We start from the raw sequence: 26,502 nt of genomic DNA, 5'->3' as shown, positions 1-26,502 counted from the left end.
GGCCATTGTGAGGTCCTAACCAGGAGACTCTTGGCTGCATTTCCTGATGTATCTTTCAGAGGCTAATTCTTTCTGGGGATGTGTGAACTAACCCAAAATACTTTCAAGACATTCTTTATTTCAATCCATTCCTCATGATAGCAGGAATCAATTTCCATTTCTTGCCACCAAGAACCCTGATGAGAGAGGCAGTTATTGTATTCATGAAGGTACAAATACTGAGGACCTGAAGCAAGGCAGGGTCCAGGAAAATGAAGAGAAGGAGATGCATTCAACAGATAATGAGGAGGAAGAAGTGCCAGGTGGAAGCTGAAGATAAAGGATAGGGCGGGATTAAGGACAACTAGCAGATTTCAGTTTGGAAGCTGAAAAGCATGATGACACAAAAGGAGGATGAGATTTGTGAAGAGTAGGAAATGACAGGCTCAGAGCAGATCTGTTGAATGTGAGATACCCACATGACAGTCAAACATGGTGTTTACCCGGACTCACAGACATAGAAAACAAGCTTATGGTCACCAAAGCGGAAAGGGGATGGGAGGGAGAAATTAGGAGCTTGGTATAAACTACTATATATAAAATAGATAACCAACAGGGTCCTACTGTATAGCACAGGGAGCTACATTCAATATCCTACAACAAACTATAATGGAAAAGAATATTATATACATATATATACACCACATACACACATATAGAATCACTTTGCTCTACACCTGAAACTAACACGATACTGTAAACCAGCTATACTTCACTTAAAAAAAAAAAAAAAAAAGCATGGTGTTTACCAGGCAGCTGGCTGTCCAGGTAACTTTTAGGAAAGCCTAAGCTGGCGGTGTAGGAGATTAGAAAGACAGCTAGAGGGTGTAGAGGCATAGGAATTAAGGGAGGAATTTAGGACTGCCAGGACACTGGTCTTCTAGTGTCAAGCACTGCAAAACCAAGTCAAGTAAGATCAGGACAAAATATGACTGCTGGGTCACTGGTGGTTTTAGCACCTGGGAAGTCACTGGTGATTTGGGCAACTTCAGTGGAGTAGTGGAGAAAAAGACAGACTTCAGTGGATGAAGGATGATGAAGAGTGAGAAAGTAGGCATTATGCAAAAGGTAAAAAAGAAAAAAAAAAAAGGTTCATTTTAAAGGAGAAATACATGCCTAAAATTAACAAAGTACTGAGGATTACCTCTAAAGAATGAAGATCATCCCATTCATTTTATAAATACTGAATCATCACCTCTCATTGCATAGGTCTTGGAGACCCAGTGGGGAATAAAACAGACATGGTCTTGCCCTCAAGAGCTTGCAGTCTAGAGAAAGATGCTAAACAATGTGGTATCGGCCACAAAAAGGTTAGGTGTTCTGAGAGACTGCAGTAAGGGATTTTGATTTAAGTTGGAGGTTCAGAAAGAGCCTCTCCAACCCAGAAACCTGACCAGGGAAAGGGGGTCAGGTGGGGAGAAGAATTTCAGGCAGAAAGACCATCACGTGCCAACACCCCCAAAGTAGGGAGCTTGGGCCCATCTATAGCAGAAAGGAAGGCGCCAGGAAAGACGTGAGGCCAACTGGTGCAGTGAGGAGCCCACAGTAGAAGGAGCGGCCTCCTTCCACTCCTTCCAGCAGGAACCACGCCTGCTCCACAGACACTGGGAGGATGGGTGTGGGTGAAGCTGAATCTGTCAGCCTGGAAGCAGGAAGTCAGGGAGTTGTCTAATGGTTACTGTTTCCTTCGTGAAATAGCAGTCCTGGTGAGTGAGACAACTAGGTGAGGTGGTGCAGGAAGTGCTATTATGGGCAAGAGAGGAGGAGCCCGAGCTCACTCACAGCTCAGCCCTCCCAAAGCAACTCCTCAATAGTGGCTTCCTCATTTTTTGGTATCAAAGCTTCAATAACCAAGGCAGAGGCGCCCCAGATCCCTTGATGTTTAGCACGAGAAAGATCTGCAGAGATCTTAACTGCGATTCATTTCTCCTACCTCATAATTAAGTAATTTATTCAACAGGAATCAATTAAATGCCAAAAATATGGCCATCAACTCATCTCCTCAGGAAGCCCCCATCCAAGGGAAACTGTTGATATTCTTTTTTAAACAGTCTTCCCCTGTTTAATAAAGTAGGTTTCTCCCTCCCTTTCTCTTGCTTTCCTATTCATATTATGCCAGGATATCTTAAACTCACTCAGCTTCTAATCAAGCAAGGTCTGAGTTCTTTTTCTCTGTTTAATACTCAAGCACAATCACCTATTCAATTGTAAGCAGGCAAAATTAAATTGATTCTTTAGGAGGTGGCTTTTGACTGAGGATGGAGGTTCAGCACTTTTGGCACAGAGTCAAGTTTGTCCTAAGCTATGGTGGCTTAACAATATCCCCAGTCATTTGCTTCTACATGCACTCATATACACAAATATGTTAGCCTCCAAGGATTTCTGAATTCAACTTGATATTTTGTTTCATATTCAACCCTAAACAAAGTATACTAGTCTCTCACTGCGGTTCAGACTAATGATTTAAAGTATCTCCCATTATGGCAAATCAGGCATGAAGCATCCCAAGGCAATTTGCTTGCAATGCAGACATTGTGAAGAGGTTGTGGTGATCTCACACTAAATGGGATACATAAATCCACAAGGAGAAAAAGAGAAGCTAAGGAGAAGGGATGGAATTAGTAAGGATAGACAATAAAGATAACTGAGCTATTTAAACAGTAATGAGGGACTTCCCTGGTGGTCCAGTGGTTAAGACTTCATTTTCAAACGCATAGGGTGAGGGTTTGATCCCTGGAAGGGGAGCTAAGATCCCACATGCCTTGGGGCTAAAAAACCAAAACATAAAACAGAAGCAAAATTGTAACAAACTTGATAAAGACTTTATAATGGTCCACATCAAAAAATATTAAAAAATAAAAAATAAAAACAAACAGCATTGCTCCTTTCTGAGTGGTGGTAGCTAAACAGAGGATTCTAGATCACAGCCAATAACCAATCTTGTCAGAACTGCCTGGGACACACATGCACACACACACACACACAAATACACATATACACACATTAGTCCTTTATTTCCTGGTAGAAGCTACTATGATTCCATTTATTAATAAAGTATTTGTTCAATCTCCCTCAAGAGTTATTCTACATCCTATTCTAACTGCCATCGATTTAAAACTCAAGCACCTCATATTATATAAAAAGAAACATGTTGAGCATTCAGTAAAAAACAGAGGGAGGGTAATTTGCTACAGATTTGCAGAATGTAAGTGATGGCAAGGGGAAGGGAAAGGTTAGGAACAAGGGGGTGTGCATTAAGGCACCTCTTCACCTCCAGTTTTCAGGCTTGCAATGGGTGAATTGGGAGAAGAGGTGGGTGCTGGCTGAAAGAATGTGTCCCAAAGAATATGCTTTGGCATACTGTTTTTCCACTTTCTCCTCACTGTTTTGTTTTGTTTTTTTCCCCAAAAGAAAAAACATGCCTGGGAGAAAAATACCAATGTAAGTGCTACTTGTAATTCATATAAAAGTTCACTATTGGCTTCTCTCAGCCCATGTGCCTTCAACCCCACTTGTGACTTACTGTACATCGCTGTTTAAAAGAAAAGCCTCCAACAGCACAAAGCTCCATTAGTACAGACTCCACGGCAGCAAGGAAACATTAATCCCCCAAGCTCCCACATCAAGCTCAAAAACAATGCTCCTGGCTGTCATTTTTCATTCACACCAGTCCCATATTTCTATTAAACAAGACTGTTTTTTATTGACTGCTTCCCTCACACAGCACAATAAAGGAAATGTCAGCCCACAGAGACCACATCTTGAAACACTGGGCTTAACTGTGGGGATGGAAATCAGGAAAAGAAGAGGACAAATTTCCAGGGCTCTCCCTGACTGGTACCTACCAAACCGAGAAACGATGGGGTTCCTTTCTGCTCCACAGGCTCCCTGAGCTATGACTGACTAGAAATTTACCCGTTTCCCAAGAGACTACTTAAAAAGAAAGAAATTTCACAATCTTGCACAGTGGCTCCCTTACTCTCTCATTTCCCCTACTTCTACCTCAACTTACAAGAGGACTTTTGTATACATAAAGTTTCAGGAAACAAAGCGTACAAACACTCACACACAAATAAACTCCCCGAACTAACACCAGCGTATAATTGTGTTTTGGTTGGAGCTTTTCCAGCCCTGTCACCCGCTCTGTTAGGAGTAAATGGAAACCCTTTGCTTTGGCAAAGTTAGAAACGGACAAACTCGTCTCAGTTTCAAGTTGCACAAGTTCTCCCTCATATCTCTCAGCCCCCTTAAAGCCCCCCCAACAAAATAAATTCACTACTGAAAAGACAGCAGGGATAAAAGAAAGAAAGAAAGAAAGAAAAAACCTATTCCCCAAATAAAGATCTTTCACTTCTCCCCAGCACGCAGCTTCCCCCTTTAGCCGGAAACACACAAAAGTTTCCAATTTTTGAAACCCCTTTTCAAGGGACCCTGACTCTTAGGGCTCTTCCAAGGGATCCAGCTTTCGACTGTCCGGACTGCAGGCAGGCAGTGCTCTTCTAAGCACATTTCGCATTCTTGGAGTCAATACTAGGGCTGTTTCGTTCCCAGAAAGATCTAGAAAGCAGCGTTTAGTGGGCTGGCAGAGCCAGGTCTGACTCTTCCTCCCTCCCCTTTGAACGGCCGCGGCGTGAGAAGTGTATTCGGCACAGTCGCCCTGAAACCGGCAGCAAAGGCGCAGTCAGAGCGGACAGAGTGCCCGTCGCTCACTTTTAAACTCGTATCTGCTCCACTACCCCGCCGCCCTACTTCCACATTCCTCCGCAGGACTTGGGGGGGGCCCCCTCAGCCAAATCCAAATCGTACCTTCCTTGGATTCTTCTGCCTCGAAGTGCATGGTGTCCGGGTAGGCGGCTGCAGGGGCGACGACCGCGGACATGTACTCGCACGAGCTGGCAGCCAAACCCAGCACACGGAAAATAAAAGGAAGCAAAGCCACTAAAATCAAAACCTCCGCGGGGCGGGAGGGCTGGTTCTGGTGCAGGGATTTTCAGGGGGAAAGTTCTGCAAGAGTGACGAATCGCGTCTCAGCTGGGCGGCGGGAGTCCGCCCCCGGGGCCGCGCGCCCCAGCCCGTCGCAGGCGGGCGACCTGGCGGCTCGTGGCCGGGCGCACGCAGGTGGGGCTGATCCGCGGAGGGGCCCGGCAGAGGGGCGCCGGCCGCCGGGGCCCAGGATGGGCCAGGCCTGGGAAATCGATGTGCAGGGAAGAAAAGAAAGGCACATCTCTGCTGTTTTACATAAATCACAAGTGCAGACGCGGTCAAAGACATCCACCTCCATCTTTAGGTTCCATTTTTCGACGCCCATTTAACTTTCTGTGTCTTGGGGTCTTAAACGCCCAAAATGAAGGATTTTAAAGCTGCTGGGTTTTGTACATTATTTTTTGCAGCAAAGTAACGTGGATATTGGTCCATGAGGCTGGAAGGACCTGTGGCACAAGCCCAGGAATGGGGCATTTTGAAGAAAGGTGGGGGTAAGGGGGAACTCCACCCCTTACCTTTGCAGAGGAAAAGCAGACCAGAAGGCTTAGTCTTTCAGTATGACCCGGATGACTTACTCAAACCTTACTCAAACCCCAACCTGGGTGCACGGACTGCTCTGCAGTTACCCCAAAGGGCCATTCCCAGACGGAGGGGGCGCCACTCTCTTCTTCGAAGGATGCAAGCCAAAGGCGGGGGTCGGGGTGGGGGTCGGAGAGGTATTCAGGCTTTTGAAACGCTGATAGAATAGAGGCTGGAGAGTGCTTAGAGCTCTCAATTCTGCCCCCTGGTCGGGTCCACCAGCTGAGAGGAAGACGTCTTAGGTTTGTGAAGCCCTAGTTTTTCCTTTGGAGAAGGGGGAACAAGAGCTGCCACCGACATAGCTGCCTTAATGGAGGAGTTTTCAGAGCACTAGTTTTATCACAGATATAAGGCACCCGGTCCTCAAATAGCATACCTGAAAGATCCATTAGGAAACTGTGAGAAAAGTTACATTCTTTTAATAAATTTATTTTCCAGCTGCTTTCCTTTCCATCATTTCCCTCGTTTTATACGGGCGAAAAACAAGGAGAGGCTCTATAGTAAATTTAGTGAACAGGCTCTATAGTAAATACAAATTTAATGATAAGAATATACAAAAGATACAGATGTAAAGAGTCTGAATTAAGATTTAGTTCTGCCATTTATTATTTATATGACCTTGAGTGAATTATTTAACTTCTCTGGGCCTCCCTTTCCTTATATGGAAAAAGAGAGTTTAAAGAGTATTAATTACTCCTCAGATTTATGCTGGGGATTAAATAAAGCAATATAAGCAAAAAGTGCTTTGAAAATCATAAACTCCTATACAGATTATTGCAAACTACTGCAGCATTAAAAGTAATTTTTTGTAAAAGATACTCTAGCGTTTTATTCCAATATTGGGTTTGAACAGGGAAAAAAAAGTGTTTATGCGAGTCACAAGCAGTGAAGACTATTATAAATATTGATATAAGATATTAAATCACTTCCTACTGCTGAGTGATTCTATCACGCCTAAGACACCAGGCAGTATTTCATCTCAATTCCCTGAAAGGACAGGACAGAATGATGAGAGGAAGACATAGCTGGTCAGAAAAGAGAAAAGAGGAGAAACATCTGGAAAGTATCAGTATTGTGGAGTCTTCCGGAAGCTGACCTCACCAGGCTGCACCCTTCTGAAATTCCCAGTTAACTGCGAGGTCCCCTGTGCCACACATCCTTAGCTGCTAAGATGCAGTAACTTAGTAACTTCATTCTGTAACTTCAGACTTATGGAGGAGACATGAAGGTCATTCTGAGACATGCTCCCTCACTAGTCAGAAGCGACCTTTCGTGTCTTGTGTAAGGAATCATTCTGGAAGTCCCCCCACCCCATCCCACACACACCATCTGTCCTTTGCCCTCCCCCATGGCAGCCCAGACTTCCACAGATGTCTGCCAGGAGCCCAGCAGCATCTCACCAGGGCTGTGAACTTCACAAAGATAGCTCCCATTCATCTATAATTGGAGTAAGATGCAACACCTTTTCAAGGTGATGATTATGCAAATTCACACAACCCAAAGTCCGGTCTCACCAGTCACGGGAAGGGCTCACTTTTACCCTCTTCCTTCAGAAAGTGCCCCCATAAGAATGATTTATAAAAGGTCCTTCTGCAAGTCCAATTATGTTCAAACCACACAAGGTGTGTTAAAGTACATGTCCTTAACGTCCGACTTGTTTTTACCCTGGGTTCACAAAAAGGCCCTCAGCTTTGCTCAGGTTAGCCAAGGAGAACAACTGCTGAATGAACAGTTCAAGCACTGCTGTGTCAGCCTCTTAATCCAATTTAGAATCATTTTAGCAGCTAGGCTGATCTTTGACTTTCACTGGGGTCCTCAGGAAACCTGGCAAGAAACTTCTTTTGTATTTAAAAGTAGCCCAGCAGTCACTTGAGGAACAATGTCCCAATCTAGCTCCAGTGCAAGGCAGGCTCGGTTTATTTTGTGAGCGTATCACAGCCTCTCTCCATCTAGTTCTATCCTCCTCCAAAACCACTCTTCTTTAGGATCCAAATTTCCAGATATTCTAAGACTTCCCCACGTGAGAGCATCTGCGTCCTTCTCGGAAGTTTTATAGACCTGTTTTACTGTTTGGAAGCATTTATTTCTTTGTTTTGTGGTTAACTGCAAATTTATCTAAATTTCCTTAACCACCTAAAAGAGAAACCAGCTAACTGTATTAGTAAAATAGGTATGAGTTCAGAGTCTGCCTCTAATTAGCTCTTTCTGACTTCTCCCATCACTCCTCTGAACTACTGTATAATACATAACATCAGGATGTCAGTTAAAATGATGTATGTATTTTGTACATGTTCTATGAAATCATCAGAAAAACTGTCCATCGCTTTCTATGTTTATTTTTTTCATAACACTCTCTGTATAGTAGCCTAAAAATAGTAGCTTACCTACATTCATGTAGGTAAGAGCTTAGTTACGTAGTCATGTCTGACTCTCTGCAGCCTCATGGACTCCAACCAGGCTCCACCGTCCATGGAACTTTCCAGGCAAGAATACCGGAGTGGGTTGCCATTTCCTCCTCCAGGGGATCTTCCCAACCCAGGGATCGAACCCACAATTCCTATGTCTCCTGCGTTGGCAGGCGGATTCTTTACCACTAGCACACCACCTGAATTAAAATGCAGGCTAAGAATCTGAGATCCCTGGGTCAGGAAGATCTTCTGGAGGAGGAAATGGCAACCCATTCCAGTATTCTTGCCTGGGAGATCCCAGACAAGAGGAAAGAGGAGCCTGGTGGGCTACAGTCCTTTGAGGCAGCAAGAGTCAGATAGAACTTAGCAGCTAAACCATCACCACCAAGATACTGGTGGGGTTTTTTTTTTTTTTTTCTTTTCAGTCATTACCAAACATTTACATGTGTCACATGTAAAAGAACTCTGCTCACCTGGAGCTTACTGGCAAATTTTGGTAATTTTGATCACAGAGTTGGAGTTCAACCTTCCAAGTGACCTTGGTTCTAAGGAAGATATTAACACCACCTCTCAACTGAACTTTATCATAGAACAGCAGAAACATCTTCTCTTAAATTATGCATCAATAAAGCTGTTGGAAAAATGCCTGGGCTTTGGGCCTTTTCCTTATAGCCGCCCAGATGTCTGCCAAGAACAGGGGAGGTCAGCAAGTGTTCAGACTTAGAAGAGAAGACCAGCAGAATTGGGAAGAGAAGGTACAAGTCAATCAGAAGGAACCACACTCTGCTCACATTAGAGAATGTGGTAAGTTCTCTGCAGTGAAAAAGACTAAGCATCTCTGTCAATTTGTTATAGACCTATAGCTTCCAGTCCTGGAGAAGGGAATGGCTAGTATTCCAGTATTCTGGCCTAGAGAATTCCATGGACTATACAGTCCATGGGGTCGCAGAGAGTCGGACATAAATGAGTGACTTTCACTTAGAGCTTCTAGGTCTAAGAATTCCATGCCACAAAAAATGGTAATTTCATCAATATTTTTATTTCTGCCTTGCTGACAGGCTGAATATATACAAACAACATTTAAGTCAGTGGGGGGAAGTGAAAAAGAGTTGTTTACTTAGTATAAAAAGCGGCTTTCTCCTATTTGACTTTGAAGCTTTCCTCATCTTTTCTTGTATTATTTATGTCTACACCCTTGAGAGTCTTTACAGGCTTCCATGTTCTATATATAAAGTTGGCTTTCAGTCCCTCTCCTCACTGAGGGACCTGTGTTCTTGGCCTCACCTGGTTGTGACTACAGGCTGTGCATCCTTCTTATCCTCCTTAGACATCTTGCACTTAACCTTCCAAAAGAGGAGTGGGGCTAATTGGGTATCTCACCGGAGTCCCTGCCTAGCCCGGGTGATCTCACTCGTCATGCCTTAAGAAAGTTTGATTTACCAAAAGTGGAGACAGGGCCACTCAAATGACAATGGAAATCTCTCACGTACCTTCTCAGGAGCCCAAGCCCTGAGCCTCAAGTGGCCTCCTGCTTACGCATTGCTGGTACTGGGATGAGGCAGGGGAGGTTGGGAAGCAGGACTGTGAGTCAAGGAAGAAGGCTGAGGATGAGTGCTGACTCAAAGGATGGGGAAAGCTGCCTCCCAGGGGCCGTGCCTGGGAGTCGGAAGTTTGTTCTGGGTAAACCCTCTCTTCAGTCTTCCCTATGGCTTTTTCCGTAAATCCTCCAGGCTCACTACTGCTCTGGGTGTGAGTGGATAATTCTGAGGAAATGAGAAGTGCTGACATCTGGGGTGAGCATACATAGGGAGAAAACAGTACATCTGGGAGGCACTTGTTTCCTAGGCTCTCATTGTTTGCTTCTTTTTCTCCTAAGAAATCTTTCTTAGGAGGAAAAGTAAAAACTTTTAGCAGATGATGAAACACACACACACTCAAAATCAGGTCTGAAAATATTACCTGAAGAATTTATGACTTTGGATCTTTCTTTTGTAATACTTAGCTAGGATGCCTTGCATTTACATAGGCTTTACGCAGACTTCCCAGTTAGCTCCCTTAGATCATCATACTCATTTTACAGACATGTAATTAAAGAAAGGGAGGTTATACAATTTGCTCAAGGTCACAAAACTAAGTAATAATGTTCTTGAGACTACAGTAAATGCAGACCAGGCCTCCAGTCTTCTATATCCAGACTTTCTCACTCTATTAAACTACTTGTGTAAAATTCGAGATCTTTATTTTGCAGAGGAATAATTCAAAGTTTGCTGTACTGGGAGAGTCCCGAAGAGTTTGAATTGGTCATGATTCTAGGATGGAATGCTCAGATGGTTCTGTTCACAGGCTTAGATCACAGCCTCAAATCAAAACTATCCCATTCCTGATATTCAATGCTTTAAATAAGCCATAAGTTTAATAGCTTCTATTTATTCAGCTACATGAAACTACAAATCCTTTTTTTTTTTTAATTAAAAGTTCAGTCAAGACCCCAACTAAACCTCCTTGGATGTAAGGCTGCCAGAAGCAGGGCAAAGAAAGCCAGACTCAGTTTGGGAGACTTGGGCCTGATTACCATAAACCCAGTAAGCACTGTCTCATTGACAATAGGATTTTATTTTTCTATTCATTCTTCTATCACTTTTCTTCTAAAATTTGCAAGCCATTAACCTCTCTGAGCTTCTGTTTGCCCATGTGTAAAATGGGAATAATGCCACTTATTCCACAAAGTAGTAAAAATAAAAATGAGTCATGAATGTGATGAAGCACTGAAAATTATGAAATCCCCCTAATCACTTTCATGAATAAGGCCAGATTATTTTAGGTGGTGGAGCATCCATTTGGAAGCCATAAATGCCGACTGTACAGAAGTTCCACATAGGTGTGGGCAATTTAATGTGTGTGGTCCAGCATTGGGATGTGAAAATAAAAGGTCCAAACCTCACTGTACCTTGATTAATGGGGTCAACCAGGGATAACCTAAGAGGGGCTACACCAGGAAGAAGAGAGGCAGGGCTGAGACTGGGCCCAGAAGGTGGTGCCACAGCTGATCTATACATCCCTGACTTACCTTCAGAAAAGGAACAGGAGGAAAAAGTGATCAATGATCATAGTCACAGAACCGCAGACTTGGAAGTAAACTTACAGGTCACTTATTCTAATCCTCTACTGGCTGTGAAGCCATCTCCTAGACACATCACAGGCAGCAAGCCTTCATCCAGACTCTCCTTGATTACTTCTATTAACAGAGACTCACTGCCTTAACAAAGCCCCACTTCCTCTCTAGTCATTAGAAAGTTCCTCCTTATCATGAACTGAAATTCATGTTTAAGGGCAGTGATATTCAAATTACTTCCACCCTAACCACTGCTTTTACCACTTACAGCAAGGAAATAATTTTATGATAAGATAAACAAAAATTTTCTTTTTCAGCTGCCTAATGGAGACCCCCTCATGTTGGCTAGCGATTGCAGTTGAATGCAACGTGAGACAGTTATGCAACTTTCCAGGGCTGGCCACACATCTGCTATTGATTATCATGAAGAATTCAGAAGTAAGCAGCTTTGCTTAAGGCAGCAGCAGTGACAACTTCTTTCTCTCCCGTGTGTCCACTCTACTCCAAGGAGGTAGAAAAGGCGGCTAAGACAAGGAGGGTAATGGCCCTGCTTGATCCCATCAGAGGAGTTATGAACTCTATTCGGGTTTCTGAACAACATTTGAAATCCACAAGAAAACAGAAGTAGTGCTCATATGTGGAATCTGGACCACAGACTCCTGTTCCGATACCTGTTTGAAAGTCTAATCTACTCCAAGTTGTCATATTTGGATTTTAACAGTGAGTTTCTGACATGGGTAGACTCTCTGTCAAGTTAATATTTGTGCCAACTCATCACTGCTTAAGAGACAGAAAACACCAGGAGATGAAGCTACAGGGCTAGACAGGCTTGCCCGCTGAAAGCAGCCAAGGTTAAAACTCAGCCGGCAAACTCAGCAGGAGGTAAAAACGTGAACCAAAACAGAACTTATCCAAACAGTGTTTCAGGGGTAAAGGGAAGGCTGTTTTGCAGGTAGCACTGAAAGGCATGGATTAGAAGTTTGTCCTTTTGAATGCGTCAGCTTACAAAACTTAAGTTATTCAGCTTCTCTTTAAAGAAGAGTTATACAGAAACATATATCAATTATGATTCACAAAATTGTTAAACATCATCAAAATGAATATATCTTCTGGGAAACCAGTAATATGAACAGTATGCCTGCCTACCTACCTAAAGAAAGTCTTATTAAGTCCATCCATTTTCTAGGACTTCCCTGGTGGCTCAGATGGTAAAGCGTCTGCCTATAATGTGGGAGACCCAGGTTCAATCCCTGGGTCAGAAAGATCTGAGCGACTTCACTTTCACTTTTCTTTATTTTCTAGTAGAAACAGAAAAGTGAAAGTGTCAAGTTCCTTAGTCGTGTCTGATTCTTTGCAACCCCATGGACTATAGCCTGCCAGGCTCCTCCGTCCATGGGATTCTCCAGGCAAGAATACTGGAGTGGGTAGACATTCCCTTCTCCAGGGGATCTTTCTGACCCAGGGATCAAACTCAGGTCTCCTGCATTGCAGGCAGACTCTTTACCATCTGAGCTATCAGGAAGCCAAAAGCTTTTAAAAAAAAAAAACACTAACTTTTTAACATTCTTCCCTTATGGCTCAGCTGGTAAAGAATCTACCTGCAACGTGGGAGACCTAGGTTTGATCCTTTGGTTGGGAAGATCCCCTGGAGGAGGGAAAGGCTACCCACTCCAGTATTCTGGCCTGGAGAATTCCACAGACTCTATAGTCCATGGGGTCGCAAAGAGTCAGACAGGACTGAGTGACTTTCACTCACATACATACATACATAACTATCTCAATAGAATTTTTACTATTGAATTCAGCAAAGTCCTCTTGAATGGCATTCAACTTTCTCAATTTCAACTACATACCATCAGCCCAAAACAGACAGACAAAGAGAGGAAGTAACAACCTAAATGGTGCATCAGTCACCAGTAAGTGATTTTATGCTGCAGAGTAAGCGTGGGATAGAGCTAGGACTTTGCTGTTCCCTCCGCGAGCCTTGTCTCTGCATTGCCTCTTACACTGTGAGCATCTTCTACATATTGATGATGAATGCTGTAGCTAAAGCTATGGATTTTTTCATGTCAAAGTGCCTCTGAAGACAAGGCAACTATCTCATCCAGTCCTAAAGAAACAGGAACCTGCTCCAATGCTAGAGGAAACACTTACAGTAAGTCCTATACTTACTGGAAGACAGTATGTTATTCTCCAATCTGGTAACTTCCTAGAAGATCTTCTGAAGTAATACTGACCCTGTACAACTTTTACACGACACATGACTCTTCTGTACTCTTAAGCAAATCAGTACCTTAGATTCTCATATATGAGAGCGATGTGGTCCGAGTTGGTGAAAGAGTCTCACATTTTTAGCCCTGAGATCTTCAAATTGTACCAAGGTGCCTGAGAGCACTACAGCAAACTCACAGGGGTGTTACAGGATGCTTTAAATGTTTGAGGAAGACGTAGCATTATTCAATGTCTCTCAGACACTGCGTAAGCTACTAGTTCAAGCCAGTTCATTGGGTAATATTAGACTGTGATACATGTCTTTTGATGTCATTTCTTTGCAAAGCTAGGTTGTTGGCAGCTGCTATACTAAAAAGCAAATATTATGTGAAGAGTAACATGAAAGAAGAAATGAGGGTGGTGGATCCAATTTGATTTCAAGGTTTAAGAAGTTATGAGGTGGCCAGTTATCAATTTATTGTCTCACGGCTCTAATTCACCCTTCATTCATGTGTGCATGCTCAGTCCTGTCTGACTGTTTGTGATCCCCTGCACTGTAGCCCACCAGGCTCCTCTGTCCATGGGATTCTCCAGGTAAGAGTACTGGAGTGGGCTGCCATTTCCTCCATCAGGGGATCTTCCTGACCCTGGGATTGAACCTGCGTCTCCTGTATCTCCTGGATTGGCAGGTGGATTCTTTACCACTGAGCCAGCTTCCCTGCTCCGAAAAAATAAAGAGGAGACTTTAGATATTTTTTATTTTGCCAGCTGGTGCTATCCTAAGCTTTGTCACTGGAGTGCCATGGAGACACATGACAGGAAGAAGAGCTTTTGTTCCGGGTTCTGGTGAGCTCTGGCTGCGAGCTGCCACAGGCATGCATGACTTCTCCAGCCCCCAGTTCCTGGAAGGCAGGCCCCTTCTTCAACAACTGGCTCCTGCTGTACGTGGTGGTCAGCAACAACCAGCCCCCAGCAGCTTCTGCTGGCATCCCCCTTAGGAGGCTTTGTGGCAGAGCACCTTTAGTGAAAAACCTCCCCATGAGCAGATTTCCTCAGCATCCTAGAGGACGGATTTCCAGCAAGTTTCTACCTGCACAGCACTGCTGTGACTTCTCTGCCACTCAAGGAGCCAAAGCCAGCCACCTTTTCTCCAACAAGGTCTAGAGTAGAAGAGAGAGAAAGTTTGGGTTTGGTGCCCTGTTTCAAGCCCACGGGAAGGGGCTGCTTTTTATATTTGTTATTCCCTATTCTTTAGAGTTCTCTTCCTAACAGCCAGCCCTCAGCAAAATTAATATTAAAAATTTTTTTTCTTTCTTATTATTATTTTCAATTGTGGTAAAATGCACATCATATAAAAGTACCACCATCTTGATTACTTTTTAGCTATACAATTCAGTAGGATTAAGTACACATACATTGTTGTTCCAGTCTCACCACCATCCATCTCCAGAATGCTTTTCATCTTGAAAATGGAAACTCTATGCTCATTAAACACTAACTCCCCATTCTCCCCTCTCCTCAGCTCTTGGCAGTCATCATCCTATGTTTTCTTTCTGAATCTGACTACTCTAGGTACTTCATATGCATGGAATTACACAGTATTTGTCTTTTTTGTGACTGGTTTATTTCACTTAGTTAATATCCTCAAGATTCATTCATGTTGGAGCATGTGTCAGAATTTCCTTTGTTTTTAAAACTGAATGATACTCCATTGTGTGTATATACCATGATTTGTTTTTTTCCCTTCAACCATCAATGGACACTTGGATTGCTTCTACCTTTTGGTTATTGTGAATAATGCTGCTAAAAACACTGGTATACAAATGCATGCTCAAGTCCCTGCTTTCCCTCCTTCTGGGGGCATATCCAGAAGTGGAATTGTTTGGTCATAACGGCAGCTCAGTAGTAAAGAATCCGCCTGCCAAGCAGGAGATGCAGGTTCGATCCCTGGGTCGGGAAGATACCTGGAGAAGGAAATGGCAACCCACTGCAGTATTCTTGCCAGGGAAATCCCATGGACAGAGGGGCCTGGCAGGCTATAGTCCATAGCATCACAAAAAGTCAAGACACGACTTACCAAATAAACAAGAAGAAGATGGTAATTCTACTTTTAAGTTTTTAGGAGCTGCCATACTGTTTCACTAGCTAGCATTTCTTTATATTACACGTTCCTACTCAAATTATCATGTGGTTTATCTCCTGATTGGATCCTGACTAAAACATGCAAGGCCCAACAGATGCACCCATTCCATCAGTAACTAACTGGTAAAGAATGAAATAAAAATATTATTTTTGAACATTTCAATTTATGTATATTTTCACATGCTTACAAATTATTAGTACATGAATACTTATTAAGTTATTGGGACCCAACACGTCACAAGTGAAACTGTTAGGTACCTCTTGTGTCCCGGGAATGACAAGAAAACATTCCTGAGGCACTGTGGGTTCCACAAGTGAAGTTGTTGGGAACCTTTGCTCCCACCTATGTGTTTCTAGTTGCCCTCAACAACTGTCTGCCTGGAAGGTTCCTTAGGCTCACCTTGGAAGGATACTCATCTAGGGAGAATCCTTATACTTGAAGGCACAGATAGATCCCTTCCCTACCCCCAACATCTTGGTTTTCTTCAGAATATTGCATTTGTTCTTACTTAGACAATGGAAGCTAGAAACATGACTATCAGTGACTTATGCTGCATTGTGGCCCCTTCTTTCTTTTTTAAAAAAGTATTTATTTGTTTATTTTTGGCTGTGCTGGGTCTTCCTTGCAGCACGCAGGCTTTCTCTAGTTGCGGCGAGTGGACAGCACCCTAGCTCTAGTGCCTGGACTTCGCATTGCAGTAGCCTCTCCGGCTGCAGAGCCCGGGCCCTAGAGCACATAGGCTCAGGAGCTGTGGAGCGTGGGCTTCGCTGCCCCGTGGCATGTGGGAGCTTAACATTGGCAGGTGGATTCTTAACCACTGGACCTCCGTGGAAGTCCCTCTTCTTTCTTTCTTTATTCTTTTTTACTGTTCTCTTATTTCTCATTTCACTACGTCCCACCATCTAAATGTTTCCTGAAGAGGCCTTTCCCCCCTCTGTTCCCACAGCTGTTAGTCTGTCATCTCGAACTAGTATTATCTAACAGACTCAAGCTGGTCTCCCTTAAATGAGACCATGGGTTGAAAATTCAAATGCCCACTGAGGCTAGAAATAGAATAATTCGTACCTGCCACAGTCCCTGCCCCATGAAGGCAGCTGAGCTAAGCAGGCTGTGAGCCAGGTACCCCAGGATACAGCTGGAACACTGACCTCTCTCTCACAAAAAGCACGGGCGATGCAAATGAATGGAAATGACACTACTAGTGGCAAAATCCTGATCACCGCCCCCTAAACACAAACAGATATGAATGATTGGAAAAGTAAGTAATCATTCAGAAACTCAGACGCTTGTTTTCATTAGCTGGAAATTACTGGAAACAAACCTTAGGACACATTGTGACATCGTGTGTAGCCATGCTGTGGGAACAAGGCTGCAGGTCTACTTTTTCTGCTCTGTTAAACTTTTTTTTTTTTTTACCCCCAAAGCCTAGCTCAGGTCTCAATCCCTCCATAAAGCTTCAGTAGGAGCCCACAGTGAACTTAACTTTCACTGTGAACTTCTAACACAAAGTCGATGTTAGTTGTCTCTGAGGCAGATGTGTAAGCTATTTGGAACAGAAGATTGTATCTTGTGGGCTTTTTTTTTTCCTTTCTAGAGAGTAGAATATGTTGGATTCTATGAATGCACTATATAATTAATAAAACTATCATTTCATAATATTGAATTATGACAACATATAGGAATAAGCCTAATTTCTCCTTATCTTAAAAGTACATTACAAGGAACTGTATACATAAATATGTTATCTTCAAAGACAGAAAACAAGAAAATTTGCATTGCATCTGAAGAACTGAGGCTGATAATCTGCAACAACCCAAAACTCTACCAGATAAGGAGCCAAGAAGAAAATAATTCTGACATCTGCAAACCTTCTGTTTTACAACGTACACAGAATGGATGTACTTCCTCTTAACATTGTCATAAACAGAGAGTGCTGAGCAAATGCAAACAGCCCCAGAAGAAGCCACTAGACTGTCGGCTTCAACTAATGGAGTGTTCTTATCTTTACAGAGGCAACCTCACGAGCCCCCTGTCAAACCCACCACAGTTGTCCTTGAGCCATGAATAAGATGGATTGAACAAAATTCCACTTCAGGTGATGGAATTTCCAGGGCCAGCAAAGTACAGGCAGAAGCTGCCCACTTGCAAAGAGCAGCAGCCTTACCTTCTTCAGAGTGGGAACACTGTTTTCTTTAAGAACTAACATCCGGCACTGGGCCACCTGAATATATATACTAATAAAGCCAGATGGAAATTCCAGACACCTCTTTTACTCGAGGCATGAACTCCTCGCAGGCGATCAACATTCTGTTAAGCAAGCCTCTTAGGAACAAGCTTTCCCTCAGAGGCTATTTGCATTTACAACATGCTACATTTTCTAAGGCCAATTTGGGATCCATGGTTGCACAATACATAATTAATTTTGTCACCTGTTTTCTTAATGGATCAAACTTGCCCATGAATGAAAGGGCAGCACCTTGGTGGTTCCAAATACCCTGTTACCTGGACCAGAGGAAGGAGAGTATATCCTCCTTGGCCATAGACCCAGATTTGGAACCAGCAATGCAGTTTAGTACCAAGCAATTTATGTGTTTAAATGAAGCTTATGTCTTAATATCATTAGCTAATAAGTATAGTTTATTAAGCACCTACAATGTGCTAGGTATTACGCCATGCTCATGACAGAGCATATCTCTGCTCTTACTGCATCTCAGTAGGGTGAAATTTTCTAGCTCTTGAAGTGCTTCTACATACATCATCGTTGATCCTCATAATTATCCTGTAAGGAAGGAATCTTCTGATGAAGATGTTGTTGTCGTTGTTGTTGTTCAGTTGCCAAGTCATGTCTGACTCATTGCGACCCCACGGACTGCAGCATGCCAGGCTTCCCTGTCCCTCACCATCTCCCAGAGTCTGCCCAAGTTCATGTCCATTGAGTCAGTGATGCTATCCAACCATGAGGACACAGATCCTCAGAGAAAGGAAGCAGCTGGTCCTAGGTCACTTAGCTGGGACTGAACGTGAACTGAGACTGGAATGAGGGTCCTCTGACCTCATCCCAGGCTATTTTTCTCCATCCTAGGATGTGTCTGAATGAGGAGAGCGCAAATCATTATAATTCAAGGCAAATAGGCCACATGCCCCCAAAGAAGAAAGATGTAGAGAGATCAGACAGCAGAGATGATTCAGAGGTCCAGAGCCTGCCTGACTTGGAGGAAGAGGGAGCCAGACGTGAACAGCAAAGGAGAAGTCCAGAGGCGGAAGAGGTGTGATAGTGGGGATGCGTCCACTCACACATCTGAGTGAGTGCGTCCACTCACACATCTGAGTCTGAGGTCCGAGCAGGACAACCGAAGTGGGGATGCGTTCTTCTATCAGACCAGTCTCCCAGATGACCAAGGCTCTTCAGGGAGTGCTGCTGCTCCTTCAGACCTCAGAGCCTTTGAGGACAAAATTTCTACAACATAGGATAGGAGATGGATAGCATAGGATCCATAGCATAGGATCTCTCCTCTTCATGGAACAAAGGGTATGGGACATACTTTTTTTTTTCCCCCTAAAAAATCAACTAGTGTTAATCACACTCTTCTGTAATACAGACAAGAGCCTACGTTTTCTCACTAAACCTTCCTTCATAAATCTGTCTTTTTTTCATTGTCTTTACACCTGGTCAAGAACTCTTACCCAATTTCAAGAGACAAGAAGAAACATGTGATCAAGATTTCACATTCTTTTTAATTGCTCTACAAAGCCTGTCCCAACACACAGACCTACACACAGATGTGATGCTCTGAACATAGGAGAATAATGATTTCAGAGGTGAGAGGAGGGACACTGGGTTCTAAAATCAGTAAGATGAAATTGCAAACAGTTAAAATGATCTTGAAAATTTCTTAAATAACCTGGAAAGTACAATACTATCTACATAATACTTATTAGTTCCTCTCTTAGTCTGTGTTTCTCTACTGTTGCCAATCAGACATTAAGTTCTTCCTTCATGCTGATGATAAAATCATCACAACCGACTTGCCTGGTCTGCTGAAAAACGTGTTTCCCATTCTGCTGGTGATCAGAATCCTTAAAACTCATTCTTTTCACTGGTTTCAACAACAGGTGGCCATGACTTGTTCATCATAAGCAACACAGAGAGTTGCTGCCTGGTCATGAGTGGTTAAATGGGAATGGTAAGGATTTCCTGACACCTCTCTTATTCTTTAGGGTCAGATGCCACATTTTATTGACAGCATCTAACAACTCCTCAACATCTTCTAATTGGAGGTCCAGGGACATAGGGAGAACCAAAGGGTGATAAAGAAGATCAGGGGCTCATCATCTATTCGAGAAGAAGCTGAAGTCTTTGCTGTTCAGACGTCATCTTCATTTCTGTAGTTCTTCATGCTGCAAATATTTATTGAGCACCTACCATGTTTAGATATAAGGCAAAGCCCACAGTACAGTGGGGAGGGGAGTACAGAGGGGAGGACACTAATTAAAATACAGTAGGACAAGTGAAAAGCACAAAAGTATGGGTGCTATGAAGACTCAAAGGACAAATACCTAAATTGGACCTGGAGGAGGGAGTCATCAAGGAAGGCTTCCTGAGAGAAGTGATTTCTAAACTAGGATCTGAAGGTCAAAGAATTAGCCAAAGAAAGGGAGGTTAAGAGAGAGAAAGAGGAAGAGTTCCAGGTAGAGCTAACAGCATGTGTAATGGCCTACAGAGGCAAGAACAAAGGGTCAGAAAGGAAGGTTAAAGAGAAGACCAATGGATATGATAATCATTTGGCCACTGGGATCTTTGAGAAAGACTATTTAGTAACAGAACTAGAGATAAAAGCCAAATTGCAAGGACTTGCAGAATAAACTGGTGTTAAGGTAGTAGAGAGGCTTCCCAGGTGGTGCTGGTGGTAAAGAACCCACCTGTCAATGTAGCAGACATAAGAGATGCAGGTTTGATCCCTGGGTCAGGAAGATCCCCTTGAGGAGGGCATGGCAACTTACTCCAGTATTCTTGCCTGGAGAATCCCACGGACAGAGGAGCCTGGTGGGCTAAAGTCCACAGGGTCACAAAGAGTCAGACACAACTGAAGTGACTTAGCATGCATGCACACATGTAAGGTAGTAGAGAAAGGATTGGTGGACTATTCACTTATGGAATCCCACTGAAAAGAGTAAGTTGAGAGAGTACTCTGAGGAGAAAACACTATCAGAAGAACACAGTTTTAGCACAACTAAAGTGGTTTTGTTGAAGGAATATTTAAAGTCACATAGTCTCCCACTATGGCCAACACCAGACACAGGGAAGCAGGGTGCCATCGATCTCTTACAAAAACACATCTCCAATAATGTGCATGGACTCTCACACAAGTTTCAATTATTCAGATAAAAAAGAATAAAGTCAACCCCCCCTCTCCAGGCTCAGTGGCTGATGCTAGCCCAGCAGGTCTTACCTGAAGCAAGGCAACATAAAATGTTACCTCGAAGGCGCCTGGGAGGCTCCCAAGCCCCAAATTATGTTCTTAGCATTACAGGAAACACTCTCATTAGAGAGGCGGTACTTTGCACTAAACTTTGCCCTGTTTTCTGTTCTACCATTCAAGTTCTTTTAAAAATACAAACATCCCTTGGAGGAGAGCCCTGTGGATGACCAATATCTAAAAGTAAAGGAAGGACTTCCCTGGTGGTCCAGTGGTTAATACTCTGTGCTTCCACTGCAGGAGGCATGGCTTTGATCCCTGGTCAGGGAAGTTCTGCATGCTGCATGGTGTGGCCAAAAAAAAAAAGTAAATGAATTCACCAATTTCTTTGTTCCTTCACAGGGCATCCCAGGTGGTAGCAGGAATGCAGAAATGAAGAGTGTGGGGAGGCTTGGATGATTGGGAAAAGAGTGAATGTAAGCTGATCCCACCCCCAACTCCACCCAGCTCACTAACCTCCTGCCTGCCTCATACCAGAAAAAGGCAAAGAGGAGTAAAACCCAGCAGACAACTTGCCAGACAGGTGTATGACTTTCAAATGCCTTTAGTGATACAAATTCTTCTAATGAGGTAAAATATTCAGAATTGTTTTGACTGAGATTTCCACCTCTGCTTCTCTAAATTGATTCAGTCTCCCAAGGCTATTGAGCGAAAGAAATTCTTTCTATCGAGGACATGGTTTCTTTTGGAGTATGTGCAATTTGCGGGTAAAAATCATGGTGGCCCACTTTACTCCAATGATAGTTTTCTAATTTAAGGTAAAAAGGTAAAGTCTACTACAGAAAAGAAAATACACAAGGCTCACGTCAAGAAAATCTGGCCCCTCTGAAGCTCAGCAAACCTATCAATGACAGTGGAAGCTAGGTGGCTTATAGCCCAAGAATCACAAACTGGTAGCCTTAGGACTGAATCCAACTCAACAGTTTTCTTGGGTCACGTAAGTTTTTTATCTGAACTTTAATGTCTTTAGATAAGAACTGTTCTCTGAAAGTCTGCCACAGGCCTCAAGATTTCCAACTGTTCATATAAAGCACGGTGTGTGCGTGTGTGAAACTGAAGGTAGCTCAGTAGTGCTCGACTCTTTGCAACCCCATACAGTCCATGGGATTCTCCAGGCCGGAATGCTGGAGTGGATAGCCTTTCCCTTCTCCAGGGGATCTTCCTGACCCAGGGATCAAACTCAGGTCTCCCACACGGCAGGTGGATTCTTTACCAGCTAAGTGTATGCGTACTAAGTCGCTTTAGTCATGTCCGACACTGTGAGACCCCATGGACTATAGCCCACCAGGATCCTCTGTCCGTGGGATTCTCCAGGCAAGAATACTGGAGTGGCTTGCCATGCCCTTCTCCAGGAGATCTTCCCCACCCAGGGATCGAATCTGTGTCTCATAGTCTCCTGCATTTAGCACTAATGCCTGGGAAGATCACATAAAGAACCACTTACACGTTTATATTTCTTGCCTAGTTCTTGTAGACATTTAAGTTTGGGACCACTGGTTTATACAGACTGATGTTAAAAACAAACTACCTGTCCTACTAAGGCAGAGCTCAGGGCTTAACATTTCAGAGCAGAGCATGCAGAGGTTATTGAGTAACAGGATCACTAAAAATCAATAAACCACAACAGTGTGCAGCACCCCTTGCAATCAGACTCTTAACAAAACAGGAGACTGGAACACCAGTGGGGTTCACTCATCCCAGGATAAGCCACGGGCCCATGGCTTTGAAACCACTTTAGAACAGAAGCATCTGCCACCAGTCACCATCTGTTCTTACTGCTCCCACAAGATCCCTGACATCTGGATGTCCCAGAACACAAGCCTGGCAGCCAAAACACAAGCCTGGCTTGGCATAGGAAACAATCGCACTATTCAGTGAGCTGTGGCTATACCGCAGCATCTGTAGGATCCAACGAACAACACTCAATTTGGAGCAATTCACACCCGGCGCTCAGCCAGTCGAGCCACTTGGTGGCTATTTAAGACATTTATCACAAGTAATACAGAAACTCTGCCATCCCTTGTCTGTCTGCAAGTGCAGGCAAAGAGGAGTTAGGTCCTCATCCCTAAACTCACCTCAGTTCCACATGGCACTTCCCAGGCATAGAATCCAAGAATCAGAAAGCTAGTGCTCAAAGAAGCCTTTGAGGGTCTCTCAATCTCCTCATTCCTCCAACTTCTTCACAAATGAGAAATTAGGTCCAGTAAGTTGATAGGACTAGTCCAAAGGCTCATCACACAAGCATCTTAAAAAGGACTAGAACGCAGAACTCTGAGACCTCCACCGTGGGGTTGTCCTCTCTGTGACCAGCCCCTCGAGGCAGCCTCCGTGTCCTTCTGCAGCCCAGCCCAGGGTTCCTGGACTCGATTTTGGTGACCCATGTGGGCAGCCTAGTTGGAGGTCATCACTAGGGTTTGGGTCAAAGCTCTCTGGTAATAAAGGGGTTCCCCTGCTTTGATAGGCCCTCGGTACATAGAATCCCTTGGGGATATGGCAGGGAATACTGGCTGGTTGGGGACTGGAATGCTATACCCTAGCCACAGAGCTCATCTACAAAGACAAGCTGGTATCTCTTTTATTCCAACTTACTCATCACAAAAGTGGTGTTTTCTCTATATCCCCATGACTTTCACGCTCTCAAGAGCCCTCTGAACATTGCCCCAGCCCCATAACCTGCCCTAGACAGCCATTCTCCTGGAGCTCTCATCTAGAGTAAACTAAATGAAACTCCTTATAACCAATTGTCCTGTTTTGTTTACTTTGTTTACTTGAGTGTAGCTTCAAAGTCTTTACATTATCCAGAGTCCAGCAATATTAATTAAAATAGATAAAATAATCAAATATGACAATTAAGCTCCTATTTGAAAAGTGTAGGGTATTCTTTACAGGAATAGATGGATTTATTACACTGCTTTTTTTAAAGTATTAATGTATTTATTCAAACACATGTATTGACACATGGTTTATGGTGGCAAGAGAATATGCCTAAGGAGGAACAGATGAACAAAATATCCATCATGAAATATCAAGCAGCTTTTTAAAAGATGGTAACAACAGCAAGTAACTTTGACGGGCATTCCATGAAATATTTTCATTGGCGTGTACATGATGCACAAAAGTGTATTACACTGATTTAAAAAAAATTTATATTGGACTCCAGTGTCCTGTGGGGGCCTATAATTACTATAGATTGAAGGGTTGCCTATAATTAGTTTTCTCTGTTCTTATTCTCACTGCTCAGGTCTGGGGGTGAGATCTTCCCTCTCTGACGGGCAGTGCTATTACAGTTCATGGAGTCTGCATCCTTGTTCTCCCTGAGAGCATGTATCTCATTTGTCATTGGGGGAAGAGGTTGGTAAGCCAATACGCAGGGCTCCATTTGCTGTATTAGACCATAGTCAGTCACCAAATAAGAAGCAACGGGGAATAAAGAAAAAACACAGTGAAAGGAAGCCCGTGTAGGAGACACCGTGGCTGACTCGCCGTTACTTCCATCCCTCCATCCTTGTGGAGCAGCATGCTGTTTCAGGGAGAAACTGACCCCAGCCCCCAGCTCTCAGGTTCAGCCCTGACCATTTCCACCTAGTCTAGTAATCCCATCCCCCTCACCACAAAAAGACTGGTTTAGGCAATCCAAGCCTAAACCAATCAACACAGCACATTTCTTAGTTGATAAACTGGTTTAAGATCGGGCACCTGGCTCAGTTTGCGTCAGTGAGACATCACACATATTGCTGGGGGCTTCTGGGAAAGGTCACCCTGATAGAATTTCCAAAAGCCAGTTCTGGGCGAGTGGATTGTGGGCACGCAGTTAGGATTGCTGCGGACATTTAACCAGCATGAGAGAAGTCAGCTGAGGATGAGACCCAACCACAGGAGGCAGATTGGGGAAAAACATAGTGGGTTCTAGACATCACAAGACTACTAAATCAAATCTCATTCCAGTTATGTAGCTAGTAAAAAATCCACTTTGTTATGAGCCAGTCTAAACTAGGGTTTCTTTTTTGCACAAGAAGAACCATAATGCATATAAAATTCTGGGCAGTAAATGAGGAGCATGCTCATTCACAGACAACACACACAAGTGAACATATGAAATTACCATGTTTGGCAAAAAGAGAGAGACAAAGTGAAAGAGAAAGTACTATGGAAACAAATATAAATGCAAAATACGATGGTGCTATAAATTTCACACTACCTATAATGGGAGCTTCGTTTTAGAAGGAAAGAAATGAAAGAAGGGGGACAGAGTTAGGGATGAATTAGTTCCCTCCACAAGATGGCACAACCTTACGTTCTATGCACAAGATACAGGCCACACGTGATGAAAGGACACAAGATGACGCAGACAACAGCACAAAGCCATTCTCCTCTAGACTTAGCACTAGCCCAACCTTCATCAGAAAATGTGATTAGAGGACTTGGCCTGCGTCCAGAGGACAACTGTCATGAGATCTAAAGGAGACAGAAGAAGAGGGAGGGGAAAGGTGTGAATTAGCTCACAGCAAAGCAAGAATATTGGGCAAAATTAGTTCAACTCAGACTGTATTTGATGATAACCATTCACTCTCTTCAGCTGGTAATCCTGTTTTCAAATTCATTTTAAGTAACATGATATTCAATCTTACTAACTTTAATGGTGAGCAGTGATACTGAGAACTGGGATCAAACACTTGGGAATACAGAAATAGTCTCTTAACTCTATCCAATTACTTAGAAATGAATTTAGGGAAGCTTTACAAGATTGTAGATTCTTGAGTTTAACCACTGGGAAAATCTGAAGGATTTCTCTCTACACTCAGGCATTTTTAGCAGAGGACTCTTCTGAGTTAAGAGGCCTGATCCTTTCTTGTGTTTGCTGTGGGTCCTCTATAGGTAGGTAGTTCATGCTGTGGGAACAACCAAACACTTGCCGGAGAAGCCAGCAGTACCTGGCTTCCTCATAGACCACTGCACTTGGAAGTCTGGGCCTATGTGCGCCCGTGCACCCCACCTGGGCAGGCAGGGGCGTTAGGAGGCAGGCTTGCATCCTGGCTTTGGCAGTATGATGCTGGATAGCCACGGATACCTGATTTGATTTCTTGGCCCTAAATTTCATCTATAAAATGAAAATATTAGACTAAATCAAGCAGCTTCTCATCTTATGCCTAGTGAAAGTCAAATTCATTATAATTGTCCACAGAGTGCTGAGTGCTAAGTTGGTTCAGTCATGTCCAACTCTTTGTGACTGAAGCCCTCCAGGCTCCTCTGTCCATGGGATTCTCCAGGCAAGAATACTGGAGTGGGTTGCCATGCCCTCCTCCAGAGGATCTCCCTGATCCAACCAGCATCTCCTGCTTTGGTAGGCAGACTCTTCACCACTAGCACACCTGGGAAGCCCCTAATTGTCCACAACATGCCACCGAATCTGGCCCTTCACCATCTCTCTGTCTTCTCTCTTGTCCTTTTCCTGATCAGCACTCTAGCTGTTTCTGGAATACTGTGCCCACTGCCCATTAGGACCTCTGCATATGCTTGCCCTCTGTCTGGGGTACTCTTCCCCAGGATATT

General features: G+C 43.6%; 1 protein-coding gene across 5 annotated transcripts in view; it reads right to left on the bottom strand.

Moving 5' to 3' along the window:
• Window positions 1-26,502, bottom strand: part of TNFAIP8 (TNF alpha induced protein 8) — a 137,572-nt gene that overhangs the window by 39,944 nt on the left and 71,126 nt on the right. The window contains exon 1 of one of the 5 annotated variants that reach the window (XM_043465865.1): window positions 4,846-5,094. The exons of the other annotated variants lie outside the window; for them this stretch is intronic. Within the exon in view, the coding sequence (XP_043321800.1) occupies window positions 4,846-4,918 (73 nt within the window). The 5' untranslated portion in view covers window positions 4,919-5,094. Of the gene's footprint in view, window positions 1-4,845; window positions 5,095-26,502 lie in introns of those variants that run through there. 5 annotated transcript variants of the gene reach the window in all.

This window comes from Cervus canadensis, chromosome 4 (assembly GCF_019320065.1).
Source record: "Cervus canadensis isolate Bull #8, Minnesota chromosome 4, ASM1932006v1, whole genome shotgun sequence".
Taxonomy (NCBI): Eukaryota; Metazoa; Chordata; class Mammalia; order Artiodactyla; family Cervidae; genus Cervus; species Cervus canadensis.
The sequence above is the reverse complement of the archived record's forward strand: the minus strand, read 5'-3'. Positions and strand labels throughout refer to the sequence as shown.